The sequence below is a fragment of the Typopeltis vanoorti genome, chromosome 2 (genome assembly GCF_054136105.1).
Source record: "Typopeltis vanoorti isolate ZY-2024b chromosome 2, IOZ_Tvanoo_1.0, whole genome shotgun sequence".
NCBI lineage: Eukaryota > Metazoa > Arthropoda > Arachnida > Uropygi > Thelyphonidae > Typopeltis > Typopeltis vanoorti.
This window is the reverse complement of record NC_143550.1, coordinates 163,455,021-163,475,729: the sequence shown is the minus strand read 5'-3', so window position 1 is coordinate 163,475,729 and position 20,709 is coordinate 163,455,021. Positions and strand designations below refer to the sequence as shown.

The 20,709-nt window shown below is 37.8% G+C and overlaps 1 protein-coding gene across 1 annotated transcript in view; it reads right to left on the bottom strand.

Annotated features, from left to right (window-relative positions):
* The window catches only part of LOC150109595 (uncharacterized), a 233,401-nt gene that overhangs the window by 36,390 nt on the left and 176,302 nt on the right, over positions 1–20,709 (bottom strand). The window contains exons 8-9 of the mRNA XM_090402715.1: positions 13,421–13,555; positions 543–751 (exon numbers count right to left, since the gene is read on the bottom strand). Coding sequence (XP_090258841.1) covers positions 543–751; positions 13,421–13,555 — 344 coding nt within the window. The remainder of the gene's footprint in view (positions 1–542; positions 752–13,420; positions 13,556–20,709) is intronic.

The following is a 20,709-nucleotide window of genomic DNA, read 5'->3' as shown; positions in this document are numbered from 1 at the left end:
AACTTTTTTTAATTTATTAAATTTTTTATTCCTTTTTTTTGTTTGTTATAATGAAATAGAGAACCTGAAGATTTTTTTAAAAATTAGTTATGAGTTATTCACATTTTAAACCCCTTCATGATTTATGGGCCACCCTATATATAATTTATATTACATTTCACACAAATTTCTAAGCTCACAAGTGTGCAACAAGATAATATTATCTGATTTAAGAATACAGCATCCCATTTGGATGCAAGTATATTGAAATCAGAAGTATTTTGTAAAATGCTCCACAACTAAAGAAGAAGAATCTAAACTGACAAGAGAAAGAAAAATAAATTTAAAAAAAAGTTAGTAATGCTACATAATAATGAAATAAAATAGAAAACATTTCAATACCAAAATGAATTTGTTACAAATGCATGAAACCTGACTGACTGTAAAAAAAATAACAACTATAACTGTACTCAGTATTGTCGAAATGATTTTGAACTGTTGTGTGTGTAGCATATAAAAGAGTGAGAGAAATTACTAACATTTACAAGTTCATCACAACTCACCACCGCTGCTGGTGGAGGAGGAGGAGGAGGGGAAGTAAATTGCTGGAAAGGATATTGAGGATAGCCTGTAGGTGGTGGTGGTGGAGGTGGAGCATAATTCACTAAACCAGCATTGGGTGCTATGTATGTACTAGGCAATACGGGCTGGGCTGTAGGCAATGTTACTGGTGGAAAGATGCGTGTTGGACTTGCTATGGGTGGGCGCATGGCTAGAAAAGAAACGTTAAATAAAGCATCAGTGTGCATATTCAAACAACTGCCAACCCTAGAAAGAAAACAAATACATACAGAGAATTCAAATACAAATAAATAAGTAAATAAAATAGTATATAAATAACATTTAAAATTTAACTAACTGAAAAAAAAAAGTTCTGCAAGGAAACAAGATTTATGTGACAGTTTGAATAATTTATGCATGAAAGGTCTCAGTACATTTCTCACATATTAAGTGTAACTGAAGCTCTAGTCCACTAATGAATTATTTTTTTAATTACCTTTAATTAATATTTAATAGTTACTTGACAAATAATTATCCTTACATGCAGATTTATTTACCTAAGGTGATTTTTTTATTTATTTTATTTGATTTGATTTATGTTGGGCCCATGCACGAGAGGTTGGCTGATCAACCTATAGTATATTAGTACTGTATCCATTTTCTCTACAAAAGTTTTTCCCTCTCCTCAAAAACACACTGACTTAGTACAGGTTAAAGTTTATTCCAGATTTATGTTTCAACATTACTACAAATAGTTCACTGCTGTCTGCAACAGCAAATATATGGAATGCAGGTGGATACAGATTGAATATACTGTCCTTACAGTACAGCACTGATGTGCTATAGGTCTTGAGACTTTTACTTGTAGCCTGGCTTACTATGGATAGACAGGAAGATCAACTGACATCCACCTAAGAGAACATAAGAAATATATTTCACATCATCATTATGGAAAGTTGGGACTAGCAGGCTATGCCTGGACAACTCTTCACACAGGATTAAATGAAGGGAAACCAAAGTGTTACACAGAAATCTTTACAAATCCAGCTTTAAAACAGTTCCCAAACCTGAACAAATATGGCTGTATCAATCTCAAAAATCTGGAGATAGTCATTTTAAGATCAAATTAATACTTGTTAGCCTCTCTCTCTCTCTTTATTCAACAATAGCTGGGCCAATTAGAACCATAATTCTTTGTGTTGTCCATTATATTTTTTTTAAACTTTCCCATTATTAGCTAATTGTTTCTGTTCACATATTGTGACAAACTGTTTGTGTATGATAGATGTTGGGTATAAAACCAAAGAAATATCAGTAACTAAGTATATAAATATATTATTAATTTTATTATTTCTGTCTTGTAAATTAAAGTTGTTAAAAGAACTCAACATGTTAGCAGGCCTGATATTAGTCCTGCATGTATTCCCCTAGCCAGCCAATCATAATTAAAACATCACTGGAAAAAAGGTGATCATCTGAGAATAAACCAATCTAGACAAGAGTTGAGGTATTGCATGCACAGTACCTCACAGAAAATCCTAGATTTCTGTTCTGCTGGGAACTATTATAAAGTAGGTAAGTATTACTGTACAGTGTAAAACCACACCTTACTCAAAGGAGATATGAAGTGGTCAAAAATCCCAGGTTTGAACTCTAGAACTACAGACTAGCTGCCTAAATAGTTTACTGGACTGACCCTGATGGCAAGACATAAGGAGAATTTCAGGTTAATTAGCAAATAATTTTTTCTGTCACTATTATACTGGGGATTACCGAAGCCATGATTTGTGGAGGAGTTGTGAGAAATCCTTAATGCATACTTGGCAAAGACTTCAGCACCAAACATCCATGCCTCCCCAGTACCAATTTCAATCTAACTTAAACAACTACTTTGAAAAAGTTACTAAACAGAATTAGATTGTATGTAGAAAAAGCATTCCCACTTCACAAACATATGTGAAGTGGTTTCAAACTCAATGAAGTTCATTTTGGGGTACTTAGGGTCTCCAAGCTGGATAAGTGAGAGACCTCCACGTAGCTTTTTAAGGACTACAGAGAACCAACCAGGCATCTGACCTAATGTCCAATCCTCACCTTCTTGGAGTGCTGTTAGATATCTACCTGAATACTGAATGAATGAGGAGATAGGCTGGTAATTTGGAATTTAGCTGGGCAAATTGTATTCTTATTGGCTTAAACTATAATGCAAAATGATGGTACAACATGAGAAAATATCATGTTGGATGGGGAATTGCCTGGTTAAACAAGACTAAATTAACTAACTGCTTGTTTTTGTCAAGGAACAAGGGCAAACAGCAAAAAAGTCACTTAATTATAAAGAGCTAATAAGCTTCATTTCAGCGATATAAACAATATTTTAAAATAAGGGGATATAAAATCCACATTGTTTCAAAACTGAATAAGAAACTCAAAGATTGGAATCAGAGAGTTTCATGCCGAATATAGTAAACTATAAAGTATCGGCGAACACTAGCGTGAGCTAATGCAAGTGACCCTAGTACGTAGTACAATACCGGACAACTCGTTGCAAAGGTGGGGAAAGTTCAGATCGCTATTCTTAGGTATTTTCCATAATGTAAAAACACATTTCCTAGGAAATGTATGCTGTTATTACATTATGGAGGGAGGTCACTATCCAGACAGGTTTCAGCCTTTTTTGAGGGTTAGTTAACGAATTTAGAAAAATTGCATTAACTAATGTAGGTACAAGTATTTATTAAACATTTACTTTGCATTCATTTTTTATTCTTTCCTAAAAGAGTACCATATAAAACAAACTATTAGTACAGTCATCAATCAGGGACGAATTGTACTTTTTACCACTGATCATTATATTTGATTAACGCGATTTTGATATACACGATGACAATGAGGGATTAATTATCCGTGTTAATCGAGGGATATCTGTACTAAGATGAGGGCAGGGGGATGATAGTTTGATGGCTGACTTTTATCTCCCTTTTTAGGAACATGCTTGGATAAATGGATAAAAGCTAGTTTGCATGCTGCAGGACAGAAGCCAGATGAATGGGATGCTTGTAAAGAAGATACAGGATGGGTGTTAATTCTCAAGAACAAGCTCTTGATACAATTAAAAGGATACCACCTGGGACACAGGACCAGTGGCACACCCAGGGAGGGGTCAAGGGGCCCTGCCCCCCAAAGAAAAAGGGAAAAAAAACACCAGAAAATTTTCCCAAAATCATTTCCTAATTAAAATTCATTTTTTTAAATTTATGTTGGGTCTTCTATTTCTATACTACTTATGAATTAGCAGCCACATAAAGTGGGAATACCCTATAGCTCTCGGGAATCCCTGCCACTGTGAACGTAACGCGAATGAAGTAGTGCTCTTGAGGACCGAGCGCTACTTCGTTTGCCCTAGCTGAGCCAGAGGAGATCATGGGTATCATGTATTGGCAATCACTGCAGATGCTCAGTCATAAGTCGTATGCAATGTAGTGTGCATTCTCAAATTGTCTACTCCCCCCCCCCCCCCCCAAGATTAAATCTTGAGTGCTCGGCCCCCTCCAAGATTAAATCCTGAGTGCGCTACTGCACAGGACTTATTAGTATGAAGGCTAATGAGTATTTTTGTTTCTGATGTCCTGTCAAAAGATTAAAGAAGCCATACTGAGGATGGTGTATGGAATACTAGGATCTTTAAACAAGAGCTGGAGAAGACTGATGCAAAGAGGTCCATCTTATCTTCAGGAAATGTTGCCTTGTTCCATTATAATGAGAAAGGGAGAGGTAAAGAGAGAGAGAGATAGCAGGGCAGATGTTTTGCCCAGCAGCCTTGGCAAGAGACAGAAGGTACAGCTGCCATTTGTGCAGGATGCAAGCTTAATGTCTTTGGTTCTTACAAAGTCTGCTTTAAATTTTCAGATTTTTTTTCTTGCAGTTGTTACAAGCTTTGGTATGAGATGAGTGAGAGGCTGGAGATTTTAGCTTGGGCAATTGAGTGTATGCATTCGTGTTTGGATGGCTTTGGCACATCTGTTGGAAAACCAAGGCTTGAGAGGTCAGACACTCTTACCAGTAAGAATGATTTAAATTATTAGATCACAGCAAGTACAGTCAAATCACCTTTGGTTTCAGAGACGTGCCGTAACTGGAAAATGTCCATAAGTCTAAGCACTGTGTTGAAGTTTGAAGACTGTGTGGTTATAACAAACAAACAAAAACTAACGAGATGATTTTTTTGGATTTATTTAATTTTTATGGCGCAAAGACATCAAAGGTTATACTGCACCAGGACACAGGTTACAACAGTACATATAGTAAATGATTAGTGGTATAATCACACACATCCATAGCCTTGACAGGATTTGAACCTGCAGCCTCTTTATTGGAGAGCGGATATGCTAACCACTCAGCCAACCAAGAGGGCTCCTAATAGGATGAAAACTGGTTTTATTGAATAAGGTGATGTGCTGCAATGCCATCTGTTGTTGGTCAGGCTTAGCAGTGTGTTATATCTGAATCTTCCACATTTCATGAGATTGGATTGATGTTGTTGGTAGAGAGATTTTTAGTACATGTTAGTGGTGCTGGTCTTTTTGGAAGTACCTGTCTAAAGTTGTGAGCTACATTTCTCTGTAGATTTCTATCTATGCTCTTCATGAACTAATTAAACCATCACAGCTTGCTCCAAAATCAGCATCTTTTGCTTCCTCACCTTTTCCTTATGTCACTGAAAAGGCTTTGGACTTTATTTGAATAATAAAGGCCTGGTTTAAGGGAATGGACAAACCACACTTGTATCCAATACCTAAGGACAAACACTACTTCTGAAGATTACAATGGCAAAGTCTGACGAATCAGCTTTCTGGCAAATTTGTATACCTGGCAATTTTGAGTAGAACGCATTTATACAATCAAAGTTTCGAATCATAAGCAAAGGGGTCATGTTATAGCACTCAATAGGATAAAAGGCAAAAGGCTACACTAAGTGAATTGTGGTTGAAGGAAACTATTTTTGCAAAGGAATAACATGGCAAATTTGGATGTCTTGTAAAGTCTCAAAGACAACATCTAGATGATTTCACAAGCGGAAGATTATTGGAAAGCTTGAAGAAGGCCGTGGAATTACTGATATTAACAGAGAGTTTGGAATCTCACAAAGCATCATTGTATCCAGGCTCTGTGTAGCATTTCAAACCAATGGAATGTGTTCTAGGCATTTGCTAAGAGTTCGCCCTCACTCTACCAGAGTGTGAAGACAGATATTTGGTTATAATGGCAAAACATAATCAACACACTATGGCACGTCGGCTTGCAAATTCCATTCAAGCACAGGTATGTTGATATCTTGACAAACTATGGCAAGATGTCTGCGACAAGTGGGCCTATATCTCTGAAGGCCTGTAGTTAATGACCCTTTATCCACAGCTCATCGTAGAGCACATTTTCAGTGGTGTTGTATCCAGAAAAATTGGACAAGACACCAATGGGTTAATATACTCTTTACAGGTGAAAGTCGTTTTAGTCTTTCCTCAAATTCTAAATGACACTTGATCTGGAGAGAAAGTGGTACTGATTACCATTGCAAGAATGTTCTTGAAAGGGATAGATACGGCAGTGCTAGGGTCATGGCATGGTAAGGCATTATGCGTAATAGATGCACCAAGCTACAATTGCTGGAAAAAGAGAATAAGACTGGTGAAAGATATTGCAACACAGTTCTTCGATGTCATGTTCGATTGTTTCGTGGGTAGGGGAAAAATTCATTTTGATGGATATCAATGCCACACCACATCGTACATGAGCAGTGGAGATACTTCCGTTGACCAACGATATTAATCGAATCAAATGGCAAGCACACTCCACAGATCTCAACCCTATTGAATATGTTTGGAATGCAATAGGAAGATGCATTCCTGCTCATAAATTAAAGATGCAAAGAAATTATATTCTTGGTTTCATTCTTTATCTAAGTGTAAGAAAACAAAGTTTGCACACGAAGTCACTTCATGCCTGTTCTACTTGTATTAAAGAAGCTAATGACTTCACATCGATTGCCTCAGTAATCTATAATGCAAAGTACATATCCTTATGGACACGTATAATGCTATGCATTATGTGAAGGGCCACTACCCTACTAAGACCAGTTTCAACCTTTATTGAGGTCTCATCAGGGGGAGCCAGACCCAAAAGTGATACCAAGATTGAAGTAATGCAGAAGTCATATTTCCATATACAAGTAGCCAAAAGGTGTCATACCTTATTACTAAAATACTCTCTTGGATTAGTGATGTGAAGTCATTAGTTCTATAATACAAGTAGCCCAGGACTGGGCTAGTTGTATTACAAGCACCTGGACAATTTGCAAAGGGTAACAGCCTTGAATGATCCTGGGCTTTGCTGCCTGATTTGCATCGTACTGGCTGATAGGGGCCAAATATTATTTCCAATTACCTCCCATCTGAATGAAGGTACCAGCCTTGGTACCTTCACTTCACCAGCCTTGGATTAGTGATGTGAAGTCATTACTTCTACAATACAAGTAGCCCAGGACGGGGCTAGTTGTATTACAAGCACCTGGACAATTTGCAAAGGGTAACAGCCTTGAATGATCATGGGCTCAAGGGCTCACTTTAGTGAGTACGGGCATGGCAAACTTGAGGTACCTGATGCTGGACCATGCCTTACTTCATGTAATATATATCTGTTATATTATTCTGTAGACTGCTCCCTCCTCTTCTTTCTTTGCTTCTTTCTCCTCTCCTTGCTCCTTCCCCCTGATGCTATTAGAGTATTCGAGGGCCTAGGGGTGAGTCTTTCCTATCCTGCTAAGTCATTTCGTTTTATGCAGCCACCGAAGGAGGCAAGCTAGCCTCAATAGGTGACGGTCCCAAGCCCGGATAAATGTGAGGGTTGATGTCAGGAAGGGCATCCAGTTGGAAAACTTCAGTGCCAACTCAAACTATGATTACGAGTCAAAGAGAAAATGATATAAGGGCTAGGGCATACCCCTTAAGCGACGTGCAGCCACATCACCCTACAGCTGCGAGAAGTGGATGAGGGCTAACGCATCAAGGGTGGGTGCGGTTAAAGAAGCGAGCCCAGCAGGTGGAGAAGATGTTGCGAGTGGGAACACTGAATGTTGGAAGCATGACTGGAAGGGGAAGAGAGGCGGCAGACATGATGAGGAAGAGGAAGTTGGACATTTTATGTGTGCAGGAGACAAGGTGGAAAAAGGGAAAGGCAAAGGAACTGGGAGATGGATATAAATTGTTCTACTCTGGAGCGAATAACGAGGGAAGAAATGGTGTAGGAATTGTGGTGTGTGGCAGAATGAAGGGTGAAGTACTGGACGCGGGTAGAAGGAACGACAGATCATGCGAATGAAATTGGGTCTTGGAGAAGAGCGGGTGGTCGTATTATGTGTATATGCCCCACAAGTTGGTTGTACAGCAGAGGAAAAAGATGAGTTCTGGAACGTGTTAGATGAAGAAATGAGGGAACTGGAAGAAAATGAGATGGTGATTGTTGGAGGAGACTTGAACAGGCACATAGGAAGACAGAATAGAGACTGTGAAAGGGTGCATGGTGGCCACGGAGTGGGAATGATGAACCAGGAAGAAGAGAGGGTTGTGGACTTTGCAGTAGCGTTTGATCTGGCAATTGTGAACTCGTTTATCTACAAGAGGGAAGAACATTTGATAACATTTAGGAGTGGTAACAACAGCTCACAAATTGACTACATTTTGACTAGAAGAAAACATCTTAAGGTTGTGACAAATTGTAAAGTAATTCCAACAGATCAAGTAGCACAATAACACCGACTGCTGTGCGCAGACTTTAAAATAAGATCGAAGATAAGAACTTCTGGATGCCATGGGATGAAGACAATTAAGTGGTTTCACTTAAAAGAGGAGAGTGTGAGGAATCGTTTTAGGGAGAGGGTGTTAGAGAGGATTTCGGATAGACTGGAAAATGTACAAGATTGGTGGAAACATAATTCAAAAGTAATCCTGAGCTGTGCAATCGAGGTGCTTGGTGAGACATCTGGAAAGATTAGAGAGCAGAAGGAGGATTGGTGGTGGAATAATGATGTACATGTGGCAGTGACAGCTAAGAGGAAGCAAAGCAGAAGTGGGATGAGTCAAGAGTGGAAGAGGACAGAGAGGTGTACAAAGAGAGAAAGCAAGAAGCCAAGAGAGTTGTGGCACAGGCGAAGGCCATGGCCTATCAAGATCTGTATGATCAATTAGAAACAAAGGAAGGACAGAGAAAAATTTACCAACTAGCGAAATGTAGAAATAAAGCAGCAAAGGACATCTTACATGTGAGGCAGATCAAAGATGCTGAAAGAAGAGTATTATGGAGGGATGTGGACATAAGAAACAGATGGAAAATATACTTTGAGGGGACTTTTGAATGAGGAAAATGCAAGGACTCACAGAGGAGATGGGCTGCCTTCTGAGGGGATGGTGCAGAACATCAGTAGAATGGAAGTGACGGAGGCCATGAAGAGGATGAGGAATGGAAAATCGGTGGGCCCCGACAGAATTCCAGTGGAGGCATGGAAGGCACTGGGGGAAGAGGGAATTGACCTGCTGTGGGACCTGTTCATGAAGGTTTGCCAACAGGAAAATATACCCGAGGAATGGAGGGAGAGTACTCTTGTTCTCATCTACAAGGGTAAAGGGGATGCACAAGACTGTAAAAATTACAGAGGAATAAAGTTGATGTCCCACACAATGAAGATCCTAGAAAGGGTTCTTGATGGTAGATTGAGGAAGGAGGTGGAGATTGCAAAGGAACAATTTGGCTTCATGCCTGGTAGATCGACAACAGATGCTATCTTTGAGTTATGACAGATGATGGAAAAATATCGAGAGAAACAAAGGGAGCTACATCTGGTATTTATTGATCTGGAGAAAGCATGCAATAGAGTGCCAAGGCAAGAAGTCTGGAGTGTCTGAGGGAGAAGAAGGTGCCGGAGAAATATGTCAGGTTGGTGCGGGAAATGTACAGAAATGTGAAGACAAGTGTTCAGACCTGTTTGGGACAGACAGAAAGTTTTCAAGTAACAGTTGGCTTGCATCAAGGGTCAGCATTAAGTCCGTTTCTGTTTAATATTGTGATGGAGGTGGTAACAGAGGAGGTGAGAGAAGATGTGCCTTGGACAATGTTGTATGCAGATGACATCTTGCTGTGTGTAGATTCAAGAGAAGAAGCGGGAACTAAACTGGAAAGATGGAGAAAGTACTGGAAGAGAGAGGTATGAGACTGAGCAGAAGTAAGACAGAGTATATGTGTTGCGCAGTGGGCGGCGGCAGCCAGGAGACAGATCTGGAGCTGGAAGGAAATGTCATCAGGAAGGTGAGAGACTTTAGATACTTAGGTTCAACAGTGGAAGAAGATGGAGGAGCTGAGAAGGAAGTGGGATGCAGGATACAAGCGGGTTGGAGGAACTGGAGGGAGATGGCTGGAGTGTTATGCGATAAGAGGGTGCCGATCAATCTGAAAGGCAAAATTTATAGGACAGTAGTGAGGCCAGCTATGACATATGCTATAGAAACTGTGGCCCTGAGGAAAAATAACATCAGCAGGATGGAAGTAGCAGAGATGAGAATGCTTAGGTGGATGTGCGGTGTGACCAGAAAGGATCATCTGAGAAATGACTATGTCAGGGGAACAGTGAAAGTTACGAACTTAGGAGCGAAAATACAGGAGGCAAGGTTGAGATGGTTTGGTCATGTGATGAGGAGGGAGGACGAATATGTGGGAAGAAGGGTCATGCAGATGGATGTGCGAGGAAGGCGGAAGCGTGGGCGGCCAAAGAAGAGATGGAGGGAGTTGGTAGAAGAGGACTTGAAGATGAAGAACTTGGATGTGGTGACAGCCCAAGACAGGAAGGTGTGGAGGAGACTCATTACAAACAGTGACCCCACTTAAGTGGGAGAAGCTGCAGAAGAAGAAGAACAGCCTTGAATGATCATGGGCTTTGCTGCCTGATTTGCATCGTACTGGCTGATAGGGGCCAAATATTATTTCCAATTACCTCCCATCTGAATGAAGGTACCAGCCGGAAAGTCAGTGTAAGGACCATGCAAAGTTCATATCACTGTCTCAGCTTCAGGAGCCACTGACCTATGAGAGTCCCACTTCTTGTGACATGACACTGGGCTGAACACCATGCCTGGGGCTCAAGAACATCAAAACTGGACAATTAAAAATTAGTGACATGTAGCCTGGAGTGATGAATCCTGATTTAAACTTCATAGTGCCGATGAGAGACTGAGGATATGATGACAACCCCATGAAGCCATGGATCCTGCATGTCAGGTAAGAACTGTACAAGCTGGTGGTAATTCAGTGATGGCCTGGGGTATCTTCAGTTGGATGTGTTTGGTACCTTTGGTATGTGTACCAACAACTCTCAGTGCATCCAGGTATGGCTCATGGCTGACCATTTACACCCATTTATGTCAATGATTCATTCCAATGGAGATGGCATCAACCAGCAAGACAACTGTTCACCTCACAAGTCCAGGCAGACTACTGCTTGGTTAGGGGCATTTTGATTCTGTTGACTTAGAAATAATTAAGTGGTCACCTAGAAGTCCTGATTTAAATTGCATCAAAAATCTTTGGGTTACCATTGAGCAGATTGTTCAGGCCCATGTCCCATAACTGCCAAACTTGAGTGAATTGTGGACAGCTCTGGAGGATGCATGGGTTGCCATATCTGCAAAATATTTTTGCAAGCTTGTGGAGTCCTTGCCTTGTCATGTGGTGGCCATTATCAGGGCCAAAGGGGTGTCCAACATATTACTATGTAGATATCCTAATTCAATGGCACTTCAGGGTGTGTGTATGTGTAGCCACCGCACTGAAGAAATAACTAACTTTAAGGGTAACATCTCCATCCCAATACATCAGTTCAGTTTCCAAAAAATTAGCTAAAGTTCTTAAAAAGTATAACATTAGGACCTTATTCACTACACTTCCAAAAATCTGCTCGCTAGTAAGCCATCCAAAGCCTCGTCATCATAATCTGAAGTATCCTGGCATATATAAGATATGGTGTGATTGTAACATTCCTTATTTTGGTCAAACAAATAAATCGATTGAATTACGTATGGAAGAACACATGCCAGTGTCTTGTCTAGTCATGTTCTTTTCTCAAACAATCGTGATGATGAACACCAGGGTCATTCAATTTGCTGGGATAGATCCGAAAACATCTTTCGTTGCCATGATGAGTTTGAAAGAAAAATTGTGGAGTCCAGAGAAATCATCCTTAATTGTGAACATTTAAATAACAATTTGAGCTACAACATCCCTGATAGCCACTCTGCTGTTGTTCGGTACTGGCGTTCATGAGAGTCTGCAAACACGCACTCAACTAACAATGCCACATTTGTAAGAACAACTTAAATGTAAACACAACGTTTTTTCATGTCAATTATGTAGTGCAATTTTCCTGTGCTTCACAGTTTTAAACTTCAGTGTTTTTATTACTGTTTCCTATTCTTAGAAGACACCTGAAAAAGGCTGTCAAAAGCCGAAACTAGTGGTGTTTTTATTTCAATAAAGCCTTACTATTATTCTCGGTTTTAGTCATTAAATCTTTTTATTAAAATGTATCATAACAACCGAGTCAATGTTCCTGAATGCATATATATATATATATATATATATATATATTTGTTCTGGCCCATGTCACATCAGTGTCAAACTTGAGTAACTTGTAGACAGCTCTGGAGGATGCATGGGTTCAGCATACCTGTGTGTGTGGGGGGGGATATATATATATATATATTCCATCTTTCTTTTCATATTAGGCTCAATGGTATGTAACAGACAAGTAACTTAACATCTTAGAAACTTGATTACTGTTTAAGATAGAGCAGCTATTCTATCCACATCTGCTATGTCTGTAAATGCATGCTATTTTGGTTGGTTTGCCTGTTTTATGGGATGAAAAACTCTGCCACAATATGAGATTAGTTAAAATGCTTGTTAAAGAATTTTTGCATCTCAGATGAGAATTGAATCCTGATCTTTCCACTGAACTGAAAAGGCCCTGTCGATACTGACTGAGCTAAAGAGTCTGTGGAAACACACACACACACACAGAGGGTAAGTACATGCAGTGCAGTGCAGTACAGAGGTCTTGTGAATATCTTTATCATACAGAAAGCACTTTATCTTCTATTCATGCATGGTCTCAAATTTGCTTCACTACATACTGTTGTATTTCTTATTCTTCTTTTCAGTGAAAATCACATTTGATCGATGGTCAGGTTGACCATCTACCAAATCTGGAAGCCTTCTGATGAATTACCATTAGGTTTGATCCCATGCACAACCTAGCAGCTGACTGAAATGATGTTTCAAAAGCTTCTCTAAATATTTTTAATGCTATTAAGAATAGAGCAATCTGATTAACTCATGATCTATCCTGTGCAGGTGTGGCAAACCATTTTCTCATGGATAATTCAGCAGTATGACCTTTAATTCTATGCAGACTGTTCTAGTGAACTAGCTTCCATCTTTCTTTCACTTCTTGCCTCTAAGACTATAAAAGCAAAGGCAGCTGCTGACAAACATACATTTACAGTCAAACTTCAAACCAAATGAACTAACTTCTCTTCCTCTTTCATTCTATTCTTTTCTCTTTGGAAAAGTTTCCTTATACTGTTTTTCTAATGGTTATAACCTCCACTTACAACAATATCAATAAGCTTCTTTCTTTTTTTACCTGTTATATGTGGATTAATATGTATAAGTATATAAAAAATATATAAACAACATAATACACATATATTATGCACAAATTATGCATATGATCCTATCAGAAATCATTTTGCATTAATAGGGAAACTTTTTCACAGCTTACCAAAACTTTCCTGATAAGCAGGAGGAGTATAACCTTGGAAGGCAGCAGGAGTCATCAGTGGTGGACTGCCAGTTTGTTGGTTGTTTGTTGACATGGCTTCACTAGCAACATAAAGAGCAGGTTGATAACTTGGAGCTAGAGTACAAAATGTATTCACAGTTAAGAATAGAGTGAATTCACAAAAAAAAAAAAAAAAAAAAAAAAAAAAAAAAATCAAAATTAACACTAATTCTCATATTTAACTGACTTGAATGATATTTTAAAAACAAAACAATAAATCCTAGAAATGTTTTGGTATTATAAACAAGGCTTAAACATATTTTAGAGCTGCATAAAAATTCAGTTACAATTATTATTTGATAAAAACTTCAAACTATAATCAGGACAAAATAAAAGATTATTATAATCAATTTTATTTTTATTTTTTTTTATTTTTATTTTTTATATAATGAAACCTGTGGTGAATCCATCATTAAAAACACACGCACTAACCACAGTGATAACTTTTAATACATAAATATTTCATCCCAAGTATCTTTGGACATCATCAGTACAGTAATTCAAACAATCCTAGAAAATATTGTTTGAATTACTGTACTGATGATGTCCCAAGATACTTGGGATGAATTTTATTTTATTAAATTAACTTACTGTTCTGAAATATCTAAAGTTCTTTGATCTATCAAAAAACTTTCTACGTGAATGAGTGGATGGTATATTTGTTCTGCTATTAACAACAAATAGACTATAGATTTGACTATAGACTACAGAATAGATCTGAATCAAATACAAGATTGTTGAGAGTTCCTGCTGTAACAGCTGAGGTGTAGAACAAATAGTATGAGCGTGTTGCAATAAAGGTTTTATAATTCCAGTCATCTGTGATGGATGGTGAGGTGATTGCTGTTGAATGTAGTGTACAGTGAAAGTAGGCTTTCATTAAATTGAAATAATTAATTCACCTGATGGTGAAAGGAAGGAGTAGAATATCTAAAAAGGACATTACCAAGTCCCTATTTCCATTGTAAATTTAATCCATGGTGGATATAGGATATTGTGAGGAGACTCACAATATCCTATATTAGTAGGTAACATGTCTTCATTATGGGGCCGAATAGCAAAAACATCTATATAATGAACCCAAAATGAAGGCTGAGGGTGTAAGAATGAGAAAAGGATGTCTTCTGAATAAAAATTAGAAAGTGGGGGGGGGGGGGGGAGTGGACTTTAGTAGAGAAACAGTTTTTTAATTCCTATAATCCTAGCTCAAATAACAAAGAAACAGTATGTCGAGTTCCAGTTCCTTACATTTCTGACATCTCAGAACCCCTTTCCAGAATTCTTAAGAAATACAATTTAGTGGCTACTTTTCTTCATATCAACAAATTATCAGCATGGTTTCCATCTTCAAAAGACAAATAGTCTCCTCTAGCTCTTCCTGGTGTCTACCAAGTTCCTTGTGACTGTCATCATTTTTATCTTGGAAACTGGATGCCCTGTGGAAAAGAGAATGCAAGTGTTGTGACGCTTTTTTCTTCGTTGTGTGTTCTATTTCGCCTGAATGCAGTTTTCCAATTTATTTTTGCCATTCAGTCACGAGACAGTCTAGGCCCAATCTCTATATGGGTAATACTGTACAAGAGTTAAAACAATAAGGGAGGTTATCGACGAAGTCGGTAATTCCCTAATTCTTTCTGCTGATTGATTCCATTTTTGAACACAAAGAAAATTTACATTTAACTGTGCCACTCTGTGTCCAAGGTTGTAAGAATAATGTTAAGGAATCAATCATCAGCAAGTACAATGCTACAGTAATCTAAATAAGACAGAACTTTCCTTAATCAAATTACCTTAAAGTTATATAGCAGTCGTGGTTCTGTAATCTTTCCTTACTTTCACATTAAATAGAGTTCCCGCTTAGATCCGAACTGTTAAAATGAGCGGTGCAATGAAATGAACTCGGCAAGCACAAGATTCAATTTAAATAAAAACATTTTATACACTAATACATGAATTTACATTAATCAAAGACGATCTAAATATAACTAAAATGATCATGAAATAAAGAAGTTCTTATTAAGACAATAGTAATTTCACAGTAGAGTATATTCAGCATGGTTAATTTCTTAACATATAGAGATCTACCCTTCTTAGAGTTATAAACTTCTAAGCACAACTTTTAGACAAAGGTTATCTATTCAATATACTTCAATTGTCGACTCTGCTTAGCCGTTCAGGATATACAAAGCACATATCGCTAAATACATACCAAGGAATTCTAAAGTCCTGTCAATCTATTACAGTAAATCTTAGTAAGTCAGTTTCTAACTTATATCACGTTTCCTTGGAACAAGCTTCAAGATATCACACGTTCAAACTTGAACTGTCATTAAGGCAATACATTTCTCCTTTATTGTAATCACACACACAAAACACATAGAAAGGATTTCCTTACTGGGACGGTTGATATACTTTGCCTATTATCACATGTTCTGGAAAACACTTCCTTGATTCTCAATAGCTTTCTCTCTTAGGTCACTTTAGTTCGATATGATCCAGATTCACCATAACGATCTTGTTGGCTCGGGAATACATGCCTGCTTCCTCTAAAATGACTATTCTTCAGGTTTCCTTGGCAATCCCTGTCATGCCTCTCATTCTTCACAATTACAAGATGAGGGAATTTGAATCAGGATACGAACAAGAGCCCGCGAAAGAGTAAGAGAAAAACAGAGAGCTCCCTTGTCTTTTCAACCTAGTTCTACCTTCGCGCCTCATTTCTCCTCTTATTCAACAGCGCATGTCCTCTCCTTCCTTCTTCACGCCAAAATCTGACTCGTGGATCTCCATTAGCTCGGCATAGTAACTAGCGCCAAAATGTGCACTGGTGGATAACTTCGTAATTTCATACAGCACTTAATTTCTGTTATACTGGCTATGTCCTTGGCAATGGTTTACATAAACGAACTAAGTTCCGAGTTTCCATGCACAGTTCACATAGGATATATACTCTACAAAGAATTAGTACAGGATAAATAACTAACAACTATTAGAACATACAATTATTTTATAATTATGGAATATATATCAGTAAGTGAATAATTTACTATTTGTCTGATGAGCAAATTTGGTTCAGGGAATGGCAGACTATGTTAAATCCTGAATGAAACACTATTATATTATAATTCCTTTCATTCAGAAATTAACACAAGAACACCAGACTTACATTAGCAACAGAAAATATATACCGACTACAACATCCTATGGTCTGAAACATGCTTACTTCATCAGTGTCTGTATAAATTTGAACATTTGTTCAAAGAAAGTGCTGAGGCTTTACTTCACCATCTGAACTTAAGTCAGAATGACTGGCTCAATCTATCTAAGATATGGTAAAGTGTTATTTTAATAACACATCAATAATTTTTTAAGAGCTAATGAATGATCAATACTGCAATATTTCCTCAGTTATACTATTGCATTGTTTGATGTATAAGATATGCGGGTCTTACTTCTTCAAATCATCCGTTGCTCGTGTTCTATTTTGTAATTAACTGTTAGCACCACTGATGATGGCCTGTAATATTCAATCTGAAATATATGGCCTTAAATAAATAGAATTACTTATTGTGTTTTGTCATGTTAATTGAAACCTCTCATGGCACAAGTATCTCTTAAACAAGTCAAGTTTTATGTGCTTATTTTTCTCCACATCTATGATGTGTTCTTTTTGAAAGATTTCTACCGACTATTCTATCTATCCAACATAACAAATGCTGCAATTACAAAAGACTTTGTGTTCCTGGTCTCTTCATAGATGGATGAGGTTATTTTGGCGATCTTAACATCATGGAGACTTTTTGTAGAGGTTGAAAGGCAACTTTAAAGTTAACAATGTTGTAGGAGTTCTACTATTTTGTCTGTAACATTTCTGATGTAAGGTAAGGAAACTGAGCCATTGCAGTCTTTTGGTTGTTGTTTTGGAGCATGAGATTCTTTATTCAAGACAGTATTAATAGTTCTGATGTTGTAACCATTTTTTTTTTTTAATCAATGAATATAGTAATAGCTCTTTCTTTGAGAGTTTTGATTGGTCTCTCTTCTGTGCTGAGTTGTGGTGGTCTAGTATGTTGATACTGGTCTGTATACTGAACTTCTTTTTGTAAACTTCAAAAGTAAATGATCTTCAAATGAGATGAGAACATCTAGGAAGGAAACAGATCTGTCTTTTTACACTGTCAATTGGATTTTGTGGTTTAACCTGTTAAGGAAGTCAGTGAAGTTTCTGAGCCTGACAAAGTGATGAAAATATCATCTATATATCATACCAATAATTTTGGTTTGGTATGGTATATCTCAATAGCCACCCACCCCTAAACCTTTCTATGTATAAATTAGCTAGGTGTGTAGAGATTTCTGCACCCACAGCCAAGCCTTCAGATTATTCAAAATAGTAGTCCTGAAACTTGAAGAAAGTATTCTGTAGACCATGTTTGAAAGGTTTAACAGTATCAGGTAGAAAAATACCTTCCAACATTAGGATTGCCTCTTCCCTTCCTCCCTTGGAACATTAACGAACAAGCTTTTTTACATCAAAAGTAGCCTCATAGCATCTGACAAAAGATACATTCCCAGAGGATTCAGAAAGATCTATACACCATGCTGGTAAACTGAAAGTAGTATTCTTCTGGCAGAATATGAACAAAAAAAAACAAAAAAACATCTAGACACTGCTTCTGTCCTCTTAAGGTCCTCATTGATGAAGAAACGAACAACCTCAACTTTACCAAGATTAAGCTCACCCAACGAAGAGCTTAGATCTGGCAGAATCTGCTGCGACCAGGATGTTGTCTTCACAGCTCACATAGAAGCTGGACACCAACAGGGTTTAAAAACAGGTACTGCCTTATAGACCTAACATCAGCTTATGACATCATATGAAAGAAAGGTTTAATGTGTAAAACAGCCATCAACTGACAAAAAAAATCTAAAACAAAATGTTGGAAAATAAACAATTTCAATTCACAAAAAAGCAAAACATTTATCCTACAGGACAGATTGTCACAAAGATTTGTCCTCATGCCAGCTCTATTCAACCTGTACACAAGCAACATCCCTCCAGCAGTCAGTTGAAAATTCATCTATACTGATAATAAATATAGTAATCACAGCCAAAAACAATACCTTCCAAGACCTTTAGGTAACCATGAGCAAAGATCTGAGATTACTGCAAAACTAGTTTGAAAGCTGGGGCCTATCCCCAAACTTTGACAAAACTATAGAAGTAGAAAGTAGAAAGTATTTTTAACTTGGGTATAATTATGTTAAAGATACCAAGCAATTTTAAACCTGGTTTTACTCCATATTTTCCCAAGTAAGCAAACAGACAAAATGTCAAGTTTGTGCCTGCAATTGATGCAAGACTAGCTGATCCCACAGGTAGTGCAAGACCAAGGCAACTCGTGGTAAAAGTGGAGCAAGCTCTGATCACTAATCTTAATATTTACCCTTAATGCCAAAACACATCTCCACGAAGGGGATGTATGATGTTTTGTATTAAAGGCAAGGGGCCACTACCCAGACCGGTTTCGACCTTTATTGAGGTCTCATCAGTGGGAGCCAGGCTAGAAATATGTCAACAGTTTTGACAAAACTGTTGTATCAGCTTTCCACCTAAATAACCACAAGGTTCATAGAAAACTAAAAATGAACTTCTGCACTAGGACTCTCATTCATGAAAATAACCCTTGCTATCACACTTGAATGCAACCTCACATACTAACAACATTAGATTAAGGGGATAAAAATCCCTTATTATTTTAACGGCCAGTATGCAAAACTCTAAGATCGAAAACTACGATCTATGAGTTTCATGCCGATGAACTATCGGCGAATCCAAGTGCAAGTGACCACTTGGGTAGTACAACACCAAGGCAACTCGATGCAAAGGTGGAGCAAGATCCCTCACTATCCTTGATATTTTCTCATAATGTGAAACCACAGCTCCTAGGAGATGTAATACTGTTTTACATCATGAGGAGAAGTCACTACCCAGACAGGTTTCAACCTTTTTTGAGGTCTCATCAGTGAGTAGGTAGAACTGGATGATATCAAAGTTTAAGTGAAAAGAACTTACATACCTTCACTATACCAATGCCAGAGTGGTGTGCCCATATATATATATATATATATATATATATATATTATATTTTATTTTATAATTAAGATGAAAAGCCAAAATGGTTATATTTTCTGGCAAAGTTATTAGCTTAACGGGATAAAAATCCTTTATTATTTTAACAACCAGTATGCGAAACTCTAAGATCGAAAACTACGATCTACGGGTTCATCGGCATGAAACTCGTAGATCGTAGTTTTCAATCTCAGAGTTTCGCATACTGACTGTTAAAATAATAAGGGATTTTTATCCCCTTAATCTAACTAACTTCACCAGAAAATATAGCCGTTTTGGCTTTTCATCTTAATTATAATATATATATATATATATATATATATGGGCAAACCAGTCTGGCATTCGTATAGTGAAGGTATGTAAATTCTTTTCACTTAAACTTTGATATCATCCAGTTCTACCTACTCACTGATGAGACCTCAAAAAAGGTTGAAACCGGTCTGGGTAGTGACCTCTCCTCATAATGTAAAGCAGTATTGCATCTCCTAGGAGCTGTGGTTTCACATTATGAGAAAATATCAAGGATAGTGAGGGAGCTTGCTCCACCTTTACATCGAGTTGCCTTGGTGTTGTACTACCCAAGTGGTCACTTACATTTGGATTCGCCGATAGTTCATCGGCATGAAACTTGTAGATCGTAGTTTTCGATCTTAGAGTTTCGCATACTAGCTGTTAAAATAATAAGGGATTTTTATCTCCTTAATCTAACTAACTTCGCCAGAAAATATAGCCGTTTTGGATTTTCATCTTAATTATAATACTAACAACATGTGGAAAAAACTAAGTTAAAGATATCCAGGAACAACATCATAAAAACAGACTTACGGGAATGGGGCTGCAATGCTTTGACTCTTGGAACTACAGCCCTGGCTCTAGTCTTCCCAGTGTTAGAGTATTGTTTGATAGTTTGGAGCCGAAGTCACCACATAACTCTTGTGGATACACAGCTTAACATAACAATAAGAACAATCCCTGGAATTTCAAGATCTACTGCTCTCCCATGGTTGCCTGTTCTTTCCCCAAAACAATGTTCCATGCTTCAGAAGAGAAGAAGCTACCATCAGAGAAAAATAAAATCAGATATAACAAGAACCAT